Source organism: Colossoma macropomum, unplaced genomic scaffold (genome assembly GCF_904425465.1).
Source record: "Colossoma macropomum unplaced genomic scaffold, Colossoma_macropomum, whole genome shotgun sequence".
In the NCBI taxonomy this organism is placed as follows: Eukaryota; Metazoa; Chordata; class Actinopteri; order Characiformes; family Serrasalmidae; genus Colossoma; species Colossoma macropomum.
In genome coordinates this window covers 26,604,090-26,617,924 of record NW_023494795.1, presented here as the reverse complement: position 1 = coordinate 26,617,924, position 13,835 = coordinate 26,604,090, and the positions used below count along the sequence as shown (strand labels likewise).

The window sequence follows — 13,835 nt, the reverse complement described above, 5'->3', positions numbered from 1 at the left end:
GCTTTTATTATGTTCCAACCTTCCAAACCAACCTTTTATAGTTGAAGCTCTGAGGTGGGTACACAGTCATCTCATTCAGTAAATTAGGGCTGTCATGATTACTCATTAAAATCGATTACTCTAAAATACAGTTAAAACTTACATTCTCAATCAGTCAGCTTAGTGAATACTTGATCACTTAGTTATTTGAAAGTTAAACAGGGTATTCACAGGTTAATATAAGGCCATGTTCAACAGTTTCAGCATTCTCCACATAGGGGAACTAATTATTGCTCAGATTGCTTTTGAGCGCTACTAAAAGAGAAGAAACCTACACCAGCAGGATCTTACAAATGCCTGTATGTTTATATTTGTGCATATGAAGTCATGTATATGCAATAAAATAAACTGTTTGCTATTAAAAAATTGCGTGTGTATTATTAGTCATGAAAATAATCACTAGATTACTGATATAATCGCTAGTGACCGCCCTAAAATAAATAAAAAAGTATAAATTTACTTAAAATGGTTATTGTTGCAGCTACTATGTAGGGCTGATAAGCAGTAGTAGGTAGACTTGTCTTTGCCATTTTTGTGCAATCTAGAAATAGATGTTTTAAAAAATTACACACTGCCCCAGTTACAGACAACACATTCTGTTTTACTTTTAACACATACAGTACTGTGTCAGACTGCCCTTCATTTATGTAAATCTCGATCAAATAAAATAATCCAATCAAGCTCTACTCTTGTTTCAGATCTGAAAAAAATTACAGGTGCTTCTGTCCATCCTTCACTGTGAAAAGACATCCTCTGAAAGGATGTGTAAATATAAGGAAATATAATGTGCTGTCTGAATAGAAGGAAATAGACAAATAGACAAAGCTGCTGGTCTTCTCAAAACAGTGAACTGACCACTCCAGGGTCCACACCTCAACATCACTAAATGTGGTTAACTTGGATAATGAGAAGCAGAAAATGTGACCAATTTCTAAGACTGAACTTTGGAGGTGTGGAAAAATACTCCTGCAGATTTCTTTGAAAAACTGAAAGCGAGTCTCCTGAAAAGAATGGAAGTTGTAATAAATACTTAATGCGGAAAAAAGTTGATAATATATTTTGCTGCTGAGGCTTCTATATACATTTCTGTTAAAACACCTATTTTCTGCCTTTTTTTCTGATGCTGAAAAATTAATAACCTTTTAGACTGTGATTTAAATAATAAAGGGTGGTCTTTGACTTTTGTTAAATCTGTTAAAGTAGTTAACACCTAAGTGTGTTGTCATTTAACACAACATTGTTGTCAGTGTATCATATACTCCTCTCTTTGTTTGTTTGTAGCACTTTTCATCAACTGAAGTGTCCCATTCATGCCCTCAGGACTTTGGTGGGAGTTGGCTAGATGTAGTTGCATCCTCTGAGACTTGATTTCATCTATAACCCGTTTATTACACCATCACCAAGTTTCATTTCCTCACTGCAACAGGGACGACAGGACAGTTTTATTGCCTTATATTGGTTTTCCTTCTGTTTGTTAAAGAATTAGACTTTTTAGTGGCCACTTTAGAGATTTGCTCCTACTTCTCCTTAAGACTTCACACAATATGTGAAAATGTTGCACAGTTCATCATGCTAGAATTTATCCACTGTATTCTTCCTGATTTAGCTCAAGTTGGTAGGAGGGTTTGGCCTGATCTTGTGTTTGGGCCGCAGGAAGATTACAAACAGCAAAAAGCAGTGAAGAGAGCACCCAAACAAATACAGGTGGAATTTCTCTTTCACCCTGCATTTAAAAGGATTTCATCCACCGACTCATCTGTTGCTTAAGCTCACTCTGCTGTGGACATACTGCTCCCAGGCCACACCTTTTGGTCTCAGAGCCAAAAACAATCTGCTCAATCAAGCTGTCTTTTAAACAAGCTTCAGGATTCACTACAGAGCATGTTCTTCAAGTTGATGCTGCTGAGTTGAATTGCACGGAATTGGAGTTTGGAATTGAGCATAATGTCCCTGGCACACCCAAACACCATGTGACAGAGTAATGCAGGCTTTTCTGTTTCCAAAATGGAATTACTCAACACAGCATGGTCTGTGCCAGTGTGATGCAAATGTATCAGTGACATGTGATCTGCATGTGATTTCCTCGTTGTATAGCTGAGAAAGAGCCTCAAGCATAAAGAATAGAGATGGCATATCTATAATGCTGGGTACAGATTATCGGGCTGATATCAGCAGAAAATGCTGAATTAGATGTTGGAGGGGGAAAACAGAAGGCAAACACTGGAAAGGCTGCAATTAAAAATGATTTATTTTAAGGTTTAGTAGCTTTTAGAGAAAAAATATCAGCGCTGTATCACACGACACTCAAGGTTTCAGTATTGAAATAGAAAAAGTGCTATTGTGCCATCTCTAGCAATTTCCTAAGAAAAAAGTGGGTATACTTTAAATCTGCGCAGGCCAGCACACACAGTAAACAAATAAACAGTAAATAAATAAACGTAAAATAAATGGTTATACCTGAGAATGAATTGTTCACAACCCTGTTTTAATCCTGACATCAGCAACAGCTCTCTTGTTTATAAATGTTTCAGAATATTTTGGCCTTGTTTTAAATCCAGTCTGTCATTTACAATTGCTAATAGCCTACTTAGCTGCTAAGTTATTTAATGTGTCATGCTGCTAGTATGCTGGACTAGCACACCATGCTAATATATATCAGAAACAACATTCACAGGAGTTCAGTCACAGTGTGTCTATTTCTGCCTCAAATCATATGTCTGTGACTGAGTACATGAGACTCATACAAGGTGAAATCTCATGATGGTATATGTAGGAATAGATGAAAATGGACCAATCAAAATTGTTTATTAGTCATGGAATTGACCAATCACATTTTGCTCTGTGACACTCAAGTGTGATGTTTTACTCCTCTGAGGTGTGAGACATTTAGCAAAAACAGAAAACAGTACGAGGAAAGTAAAAAGTCAGTATACTCACAACTACACCAAAGATCTTTTGTAAGAATCTGTAACCTTCATAGTTTGGTTATAGATTGTAGCTCAAGGACCCTTTAAGTGATGTCAACTTTTTGTCTAATAACTTGTCCTGCAACTTCAGCAGGTTTATTTTTCTTGATCACTTGATCACTTCTTATTTAAACGTCTTACTACAACGGTCAGTGTACACTACGTTGCTAAAAGTTCATTCCTCTTCACCATGATACAAGTACACTAGCAACCACATAACAATACCTTAGCAACAACCTGAAAGACCATAGTAGCTACCTAGCAATACTCTAGCAACTACCTGGAACAATGACAGATATCACAAACACATAACAACACCCTAACAACCAACTCCAATAGTACCACATAGCAACACCCTAGCAACCACCTGGAATAACCTATGAACTGCTTAGCAAGACCTTAGCAACCACCCAAGATACCACAGCAGCCATCTACCAACGCATTAGCAATCACCTGGGATAACATAGCAATCACCTAAACCACTATGGCAACCACCTAGTAACACCCTAACAATCGCCTTGAATACCTCAGCAACCACATAGCAACCCCCTAGCAACAATCTAAAATACCATAATAACCACCTAGTAGTACTCTAACAACAACTTAGCAACCAAACCTAGCAACCAAAATCCCTAGCAGCAACTTAGCAAATCTCAGGTTGTCTGATCATCTCACTTCATTGCTTCTGAATGTGTACCCTTATCTAGGCAGTAAATCTCCTGAAATATTTCAATATATTATGTGTTCTTTGACTGCTCATATGTAGGTAGATGACAGCAGTAAGCGAAGTAATACGTTATGTTACAGAGTGCAGAATGCAGGGAGGTTGCTGCTCATACAGGATCAGTTCCCTACAGAAGGAGCTCCACTCCTGCTCTCAGCCCATGGAAGGAGGCAACAGCAAGGAACACGGTCAGCATGCTAAGACTTTTCTTTGTCTATTAAATACGAACAATATGCCAAATTGGCATTGCTGCAGTAAATCAATAAGGAACAACAGGCTGAGTTACAGTTATTTGACACCAGTAAAGGGATGGTGTTAGGCATAATGCAAAATGGAGCTTTTATACTGTAGAAACAAAAATGTAGCAATATAGTAAGAAACTATACTAGATTTCTATAGTTTTTCTATAATAATCAATGATATTTTCACTTCCATATAATATTCCTACAGTAGTGGCCTTTAGTAATTTATGAAGGAGTGGTTGGTATAGTGCAGTGGGTAATGGCTCTATCCTCCTCACCAATAGTACTTGTGAAGTATCGTGTAGTATACTTACTATAAGATTTCTATGGGAATCCTGTTGACATATTCATAAGGGATGAAATAACAGCTAAATGCTAGAAAGACACCAATGTTCTATATCTAACTGATGATAATAATAATAATAATAATACTAACAATAATACTACTAATAATAATCATCATCATCATCATTTTAATCAATAATAAGCCATTCTGTCAACAAGCTGTAGAATTTATTAACAGTAAACTGTTGTTGCCAACCAACATATGAGTGTAAATTGTATACTTTACAGGCACTTGGAACATGACTCAGTCTATAAGTCAAACTCTAAATGTCTTGTAGGCTACATTTATTTAATGTAAGGATTTGTTTTTCATTGCTTGAAAAAAATATATTTTGCAGTTTCTGGCCAACTTGTTCAGCTAAATTTCATTTGTATTGACTCATTCAGGTGTATAATGTGATCTGAAGTGCTCGTTAAGCGCTCCAGTAATAATTTATGGCGTTCACACGGCTAATCAACCCAGCTCTTCATGAATAATTCCTGCTTGTGTAATGAATATGCCTACTGCCATCTCTCACAAAGTAAGAGTTAAAACCTGATTTTGAATTTCAGTTGTTTGCTCTCTTCATAATTCATGAATCCAGTAGGCTGTTGAATAAAACATGGAACAGGGTCAGTAAAATGCATTATCATGTGCAGGTAAAGCGGCTTTGTTATATGTAGCTTAGTCTCATCAACCAGTTTTAGTCATTTACGTAACGTTATAAAGATTTGGTGAGGAAAAGTGTTCTTCAGTTGGTAGAATGTATGAAATACTCAAATGCTTAAAAAAGCTCCACTGTCCCAGTAATTGTTTTCAGATTTAGTTGAAGAGCCGCCTTTGACTTTTTATTATTAACATGCATAAATGATACATTGCAGTGCAAATGTCAGAGATGGTCAGAGAAATCTTTCATTTAATTTCCAGTCAAAGCAGCCATTAAGTACAAGTTATTCAATGCTCAACATGAGGCTGCATGAAATCAAATCTAGAATGCCTCATATTGTCATTTATATATTTACAGACCCTCATTTAATTTCAAGTCAAAATAGTTATTAAGTATAGGTTACTGATTTGTCAGTGTAAGGTAAAAGCAGAAATATATATTTAACATAAATTTACACAGAAGCCTCAACAACAAACAACAGAATATAATATAAAGTGTTTAGTATTTAGGGTAATGGTGTCCACTCTTTGCTTTTATTACAGCTTCTGTTAGTTTCAGGAGACTCACTTTAAGTTTCTCAAAGAAATCTGGAGGGATATTTTTCCACACCTCCAGAGTTCAGTCTTAGAAGTTGGTTGCATTTTCTGCTTCTCACCATCCAAATAATCCCAAACACATTCAGTGATGTTGAGGTCTGGACTCTTGGGTGGTCAGTCCCTTGTTCACAGTCACAGCTTCATAGTCACAGCTTCTTTGTTTGATTTGCAAATGTTCTTTGTTTTTGTCTGTTTCTTTTTCTCAGTAAGGGCTTCATGACGGCTACACATCCTTTCAGACCCATAGTGTTGTCTTTTTGGTGGTCTAGCAGATCTTGCACAGTTGTTATGACTCTCATTTTCTCTGTAGCTTTTAATCATTTTTTATTCTTCAGTTTCAAAATCTTTCTATTTTCCTTTTGACTTTGGATCATCTTATATTGAACCTCCTCTAAAATATATCCTGAAAAAAATGTTAACTGGAAAATAAATAAATAAAGAGTGGTCTTTGACTCCTGCACAGTACTGTATTACACTGTTATGTATCTTTTTATTCTCTCAGACCAATGGAAACTCCATTATTAATGGTCAAGAGAAGAATGAGTGGACAAATCGTTCTATAAGTAAGTGTTTATTTTGTTTATCAAAACATTATAGTCTGGCATTTAAATCAAAAGTGTATCATATATACTATATAAAAGTATATCATAATGCATATAGTGTAGTAGTCTATACACTATGATTATTTGTTATAAAACTCTTTAAGGAGTGGAGGCAGTGTGCTGTTGGACATGCTTGATCAAATTTCAGTTGTTTAGGCTGATCTTATATGTCATCTATTTTTCAAAAGGAAAGGACTCCTCAAATTCAACGGCGTCAACAGCCTCTTATAGCCTGGCTGAGAGTGACACAGTTCCATCCAGTAATTATGGAGGAAAGGTTTGCTCTTCCACCTTTACCTGAACCTTTACATCTAACTCATTCCGGATCATGTCATGTGAAATATCAGATTTAACTTAAAGCATGGCGAGTGTTATACGCAGGTCAGATGATTTAGTGTTGACCTCTCTGTGCCTCTGTGCTCAGGGCTTGTGCCAGCCTGCAGAGAGACAGATTGGGGTCAAAGGTGACCGGAGTAGGAGTTCTGTGCCTGAAAGGACACACAGTACTTCAACAAGAAAAACCACATCTCCTGAGTCAGAGCATGGATCTGCAGACATGATGGAGGTATTGTCCAGTGACTCACACCCAATACATAGGTGAATAGGACAAAAGTGGTTTCTTCTGACTAATATTGAAACTGTATCAGCCCAAATCTCTATATTAGTGCACTGTACAAATGATTCAGTGTTTACTGTAGTTCAAATAATAGGTGAACAGAACATAAAACACAGATTATTATTTTATAAACTTACTACTAGAAGTTCAATGAAATCAAACTTTTACGACAACCAGGTTACTAAGTTTTCTTACATCAAAACATATTAGAACATATTTTTACAGTGCACCTTTTTCTGTTCTGTTTGCTTCTGTTGTATTTACATTAATGCTCCAGCAGTAACTATGGACTAATATACAGTCACATACAAAAGTTTGCGTAGCACCCTCAGTGAAATCTTGTGTTTGATTTTCCAAGTGAAAATAATTCAATACATGCTCTGAAGTGAACAATATGCCATTTTCTGCACAATTTATATGTATTTGTTGAGTTTAAAATATTGGAAATAAATCAAACATAAAATCTAAAATGTGCTATAACCTTTGCAAGGGCTACATTTTATGTTTTCTCCAAATATGTTAAATTCAGCAAATAAACAGTAATTATGCATTACAATGTGCAGAAGTGTGTTCTGTTTAGAGGAAGTGTTAACTTATTTTCACTTTGAAAATCAACAAAACATGTCGTTTGGCCAGGGGCACCAAAACTTTTACTGGTAGTGCTGTTTTTTTAACTGGAGGTAGATTTCCACCATTATTCTTTCACGTTTTTAGAACTGTAGAACTCATGTTTGCACAGATCAGTGGATAACAAGCTTACCATCAATGTGATGAGAAAACTGGAAATACCTAAAAAATATTAATAAAAGCACTTTTTAACAAAAAAACACAGAAGGGGCATATTTTTATTGTATATTCTATATTTATTTCCACATGACAATTTTCCGCATCTCTTTATTCCTTAGAATTTAACAGTTTTTCTTACTGTGCCTTTAAGACTAATATATGTAAATGAGCTCTGTTGTGATCGGCTGCCCTGTGTTATACCTCATGCAAAAAGCAGTCTGTTTAGTATTGCTATAATGAAAAACATGGTGTATATGAATGATATAAACTACTTTTTACTTGTAGCTCATTGAAACAAGTGCAGAAATTCTACATTTATGTTGTATTTGTGCAAGTAGAAGAGGTTTTATAGTAATTTGAATTTGATGAAAAGTTTTAGTTGATTTGAGGAAAGTAAAACCATGTTTAGCATTTTTGCCCCACTTTGCCATTTTTTGACACAGAAAAAATGTAAACAATCAAACTGAAACACAAAGTGCAGACTCGATCCTGCCAATACAAAATGGAAATTGAGTGTAAGTTTAATTTATTATGAAGTCACTGGGTAAGTGAATACAAAATAACATAATTACATTTGAATAACACTGCAAAAGTAAGAACTCCTGACTTCCAAGGGTTAAAACAACCTAACCGAAATAAGAAAATCTAAAAAATAAAGGTATATCCAAAGTATTGTAGATGCATTTTTTAATTGTTTGGTATGTGTCTGAGCTGTGATAACAAATCACATCAAACTTGGTGAAAGAAATGTGTATGTCTCAGTTACAGCACTGACATGATGAGATTGCATTGCGATATTCTCTATTGTTCAATAATGTAATTGTTACATGTGATTTCAGGCAGGTTTACTAGATCCTGAGACAAAGAGCAGTTACACCCAAGAAGCTCTCAAAAGCAGTAAAGCTGTGGTTAGAGAGGAGATTCGATATCCAGATGGTAAGGTAAGAGGGGCTACTGATAGTTGGAAATATAACTATAATCAAATTCTGTCATAACTCTTTTTCCAAATGCTTTGGATCCTACAGATAGAACAGCTTCTCTCAGACGGTTCGCGTGTCATTGTTTTCCGGAATGGAACTAAAAAGGAGATTGGAGTGGATCAGAGATCAGTCACAGTAACGTTCTTTAACGGAGATGTTAAGCGCACACTGCCTGACGGGACAGTGGTACGTACTGAAAGGTCAGGGGGGAGAGAGGAGGAAGCGGCATCTTTTTCCTAATATTAGTGTGGCCTTTTTGATAAGGTCACTGCATGGTGGAGCAAAGAAAGTTCATGCTGGATAGGACAGCTATCACGATACATCAAGACGTTCTCAGAATACACAATGTCACAATATTTATTTTTTCAGACATCTGATCAGTCAGAATAGAGAAAAAAGAACCAGTAATGTTACATAAACACAATGATTTCTATTCACTATTTGGCATACTGTATTGCACTGAAACTCAATTTGCTCTCTTTGTAATGAAACATGTAGTCGGTCAGTGTTCCACAAGTACTGACAATATGCATGATATGTTCAGAAACCTTTATCATTATTTGGGATAGAAGTGGCTTCTCGATTTACACACCGCCTTCACTCCAGAAAAGAGTAGAAAAGATGTTAAAACATTTAATTTAGCCGTTATTTTGTTTATCAGTTACCTTTCTGTCTAAAGTGAATGCAGTGTGTCGTTAGCATCGCCATTAGCTTGGAAATGCATAGCAAACTTTCAACTTCACCACATAAAATCAACATCAACAATTTACATGTCCTGAGTTGTACACATGAGAGAGGACAGTGACATTACATATCAGCTTAATTTTAGCCACAGAGAACAATGAGGCTGAAGCTGGCTTCCTATTCGAGAGGAATTCCTATTTTGTTCAGATTTTCCCATTCCACCTTAAATGATGCAGCAGTTACATTCTGGCGCGTCCGGCATTATAATAGTAACTGCTGCATCATTTGAGTTGGAACAGGGAAGTCTGGACAAGAAGCTGGCGAACAAGAAGCCGACTTCAGCTTCATCAGAGAACATGAGTAAATGCTTTTCCGAGCATCTCTGTACTTAGGCAACTGCTTTTTCAGAGGATATGATAGTGTTTTACCGACATATTGATATGCATGGGATTAATATAACCTGAGGTCATTTCTAGGGCTCAGTTTATTGAAGATAAAGGCGACAGAATCTTTACTGACACGGGAGCGCCCAGTCGGTAAAATTGACTGACATGGTGCATTCAGACAGGAATGCTGGTAATAATTACATTACCCATCTCCTCATGTAAAACTAATCCAGCCTGAATAGGGCTTTACAGGGGGAAAATTAAAAAAAATTTTATCACATTTATTAAAAATAGTGGATTTCCATTCTGCTGGTGGAAGGGCTGCTTGGGGCCAGCAGAAGGAGGTTAAACAAGGAGAATCAGTTGTGCTCCTGCTTGCTTAGAATGAAAGCCAGCAGCCACACGAGCCCTTTGCAAAATATATAGCATGAGATATTGGATTTACCGGATTTTGGAAACATTCTTGTAAATTGTGTGGAAATTCTTGTGAAAACATAATAAATATTTGCAATAAAACTGACCAATTTTTTTTTTGGAACACCACTACTGGCTACTCAGCTAGAATGGTCTTGCTTTGTAAACCAGAACCTGTCTAAAGTGATTTTGCTTCTCCAGACAACAGGTGGTGAAATACTATCAAGAACCTTGACAGCATGTCCAGAATTGCGAAATGCGCAATAAGTTTGTGTTAATGTCATGACGCAGCTAATGTAGTTCCCCTCTAGTGCTTATTTTACAGAACCTGTTTTACTCTGACAGTTACTTAAATACGTAAGAGGAAGTGGTTGCGCTATAATAATTTTGTCAATGCCACAGATTAACCTGGAATTCAGAGGCGTAACTTGTAATGTTGATTGCATTTGCTATTTTATTAAATGACTTACACAATGTAGATATAAACAAAGTAAACCACACAGTCTTACCACACCGCTGCACGTAGAAGTTCTACAATTACAGCCTGTGGTCCATCCGTTTCTCTGCATACTTTATCAGCCCCCTTTTACACTGTTCTTCAGTGGTCAGGACACCCACAGAGCAGGTATTATTTGGGTGATGGATCATTCTCAGCACTGCAGTGACACTGACGTAGTGGTGGTGTGTTAGTGTGTGTTGTGCTGGTACGAGTGGATCAGACTCGGCAGTGCTGCTGGAGTTTTTAAACCTGTGTCCCCTCACTGTTCACTCTGTTAGTCATCTTCTAGTTTTTCATCAGTTGTCACAGCACACTGTTAGCTTGGTGGACGTTTCTCAGTCCAGCAGTGACTCTGAGGTGTTTAAAAACTTCAGCAGCACTACTGTGTCTGATCCACTTCCACTAGCACAACACACACTAACACACCACCACCACCACGTCAGTGTCACTGCAGTGCTGAGAATGATTCACCACCCAAATAAGACCTGCTCTGTGGTGGTCCTGTGGGTGCTAACCATTGAAGAACAGGGTAAAAGGGGGCTAACAAAGTATGCAGAGAAACAGATGGACTACAGTCTGTAATTGTACTTGTAATTTTACTGTACAGTTACTGTAATTGTAATTTTGAACTACAAAGTGCACCTGTAAGGTAAATGAAGTGTAAAAACAAACACTTGACAACTGTGTTGCATATGTGGGGCATTCTGGATATTGATTTTGTTACATTATTATGTTACGCAGCCTTCTCTGCTATTTTATATAAAAAACTGTCAAACATTTCAATTACTACAAATATGTTTAAGCATATGAAGCTGCACAGCACTGACATCAGATTAGAATCAGTTTATGTATGTATTCCATCAAAAAAGGGTCTTACATTACTGAAAACACTGATTCCAAATTGGTCTTGTGTTTTTGTACATTAAGAGAGTCTTTGAATAAGCATTTCAGCATGAACTCCTCATTTAGCCCTTGACTATTTTAACAATTAATAAACCAATCGCAACACATGACAACACTCCAGTGACGTCCTGTCTGGATCTTCAACTGTATGACTGTTTTCTCCTTATATAGATTGAGTGCTGATTCAGTTATTTTGCCTTTTTAGGTGTATTTTTACTCTGATGCTCAAACAACTCACTCCACTTACCCCTCTGGTTTGGAGATTTTGCAGTTTCCAAACAACCAGAAAGGTTAAACAACGCTCTATACAGCCTGTTGTGTTGATTTATTTTAATTAGTCCACATGTTTGAGGATGGAAGCGTTTTGAAATGTCTTGTCTTTCTTTAGAGAAGCATTATCCTGATGGTAGGAGGGAGATATTTTTCCCAGATGGGACTGTGAAGAACCTGTACCCTGATGGGCGGCAGGAAAGCGTATTCCGAGATGGAACTGTTGTCAAATTGTCGAAGTAATGCTTTTGAAGACAAATGCTGATTTTGTAGTGCTTATTTGATTTCTCTGTGGTGTAAAGTGAGACAAACCAATTTTGTGATGCATTATTTTGTTGCGTTCTCTGTACAGAAACGGGGAGAAAACAGTGGAGTTTCCCAACGGCCAACGAGAGATCCACACCCCCCAGTACAAGCAGAGGGTGTACCCTGACGGCACTGTTAAGACTGTTTTTTTAAATGGGAGGCAAGAGACGAAATACTCATCTGGAAGAGTTTGTCTTAAGAACCATGAAGTCGTCATTATAACAGACAAAAATTGAAGTACCAAAGCTGGAAATACAGTCGGAATATGCAGGAACTGTACATTTTATTAAACGTGGTTTGCAGTGTGTGTTTAATCAGAATAAAGAAGTGCTTACATTGTTTCAGAGTCCCCAGCTCTGTTTTTTAAGACTGCTAAAAATATCTTTTGACATGGTGTGATCTTGAAATATAGCACCTTGTCCTCTCTTTGAACTCAAAGGATAAATAAATTGTACTTGTCAGTATAAACTAAGCCTGTTTCTCTTTACGGTTGGCATTGGTGAGAATTTTATGTTGCCCCAAATAGCCTATTATTTTTGATTCTGTCACATGGCATCTCTTCCTCTGCGCACCAAAAAGACTGATGCTGCATGCAGGTGAAGGCACTTTGTGACCTTACAATGTTCAGATTTTAGCAGACTGAAATGCTTCGAAAAGTATATAAACATGGTTTCTTCTGAAATCAAGGAGATTACAGGAGAATTCCATTGATTTTTCACAATTTCTGTGTAATTCATTTGTTGAGGTCAGACTGGTTTGATGTGAAATAGATGATTGTAGAGAACCTAACCTTCTTTACAGTGGTGCTGATAGGGGTGGCAATGTCTACAACACAAATATAGCAATTTACTATCCAAAACCAGTGTAGTGAACCTACATGTATCTGCTGAATTTTTATGTGTAATGTTGATAATTAGTGAAATCTGAATAAGTTTTTTGGGTGCTATTTTTAATATATATATATATAAATATATACTTTGCTTGTATGTGCCGTTTCTTCACAAAGGTGCATAAAAAATACATTTTAGGCCAAAGCTTTATCACAAAACTATTATAAAACAATCTCTCAGACATCAGGCAGTGTATTCATAACCATTTCATGTAAGGGAGCTTTTAAAAGCATTGGACTCTTCAGATGGAGTGTTATGAGAAAAAAAGAAAAACCGGCAAAATGGCTGCACAATTATTATTCTTAGTTTAAAGTCGATTCAATGTATCATGGTCCTTTTCTTCATAACAAGCATAAAAATCATATATAGTAATAGTAGTATGCTAATGTCTTGGTAGCTAATTTACCCATTCCCACTTTAAAAGGTGCAGCAGTTACATTCTGGCACCCACGTAAGGTGGAACGGGAAAATTCAAACATGAAGCTGGCGATTAGCTGCCTTCAGCTTCATATCACCGAAGAATTAGGGGTGGGCGATAACAAATAATTGCACCCCCCACACCTTTCCAGGCATATGATGCCCTAAATGTAACTAAAGCCCAGCAGTGAGGAGCTGAACTTTACCCTCCTCTGCTATCACTGCAGACTGGCAGGGTCGCCTACAGAGCACCACTAGTAGCTGTTAATGAAGTAAGTGTTCTTTTGTATTTGAGGGTCCCATTTCATAGGGGAAGATTTCAACCACTACCCTTTGTAACTCAGTTCCAAGGGGCAAGATGACACTCAAAAACAAGGGGTAGAGGTAAAAATAAGAAATGGGATTTGCCTGTAGTCTGAAATGTACTTGGTCTTCTTATATGTTATAAGTATGGGTGGAGTTGCTTATTCAGTACATGAAGGCAAGCTACAAAAATTGGAAAAAGCCCATAGTATCCAAACTT

At 36.9% G+C, this 13,835-nt stretch overlaps 1 protein-coding gene across 6 annotated transcripts in view; it reads left to right on the top strand.

The window, feature by feature from the left end:
- Positions 1-12,454, top strand: part of si:ch211-140l13.3 (centromere protein J) — a 30,042-nt gene extending 17,588 nt beyond the window's left edge. For 2 of the 6 annotated variants that reach the window (XM_036582068.1, XM_036582069.1), the window contains exons 11-19: positions 3,813-3,917; positions 6,062-6,122; positions 6,350-6,438; positions 6,586-6,726; positions 8,403-8,504; positions 8,589-8,729; positions 11,635-11,719; positions 11,818-11,938; positions 12,052-12,454. In XM_036582068.1, the coding sequence (XP_036437961.1) occupies positions 3,813-3,917; positions 6,062-6,122; positions 6,350-6,438; positions 6,586-6,726; positions 8,403-8,504; positions 8,589-8,729; positions 11,635-11,719; positions 11,818-11,938; positions 12,052-12,241 (1,035 nt within the window). In that variant the 3' untranslated portion in view covers positions 12,242-12,454. Of the gene's footprint in view, positions 1-3,812; positions 3,918-6,061; positions 6,123-6,349; positions 6,439-6,585; positions 6,727-8,402; positions 8,505-8,588; positions 8,765-11,634; positions 11,720-11,817; positions 11,939-12,051 lie in introns of those variants that run through there. The other 4 variants (XM_036582067.1, XM_036582070.1, XR_005007813.1 and 1 more) reach the window with 4 other exon arrangements.
- Positions 12,455-13,835: the final 1,381 nt, after the last annotated feature.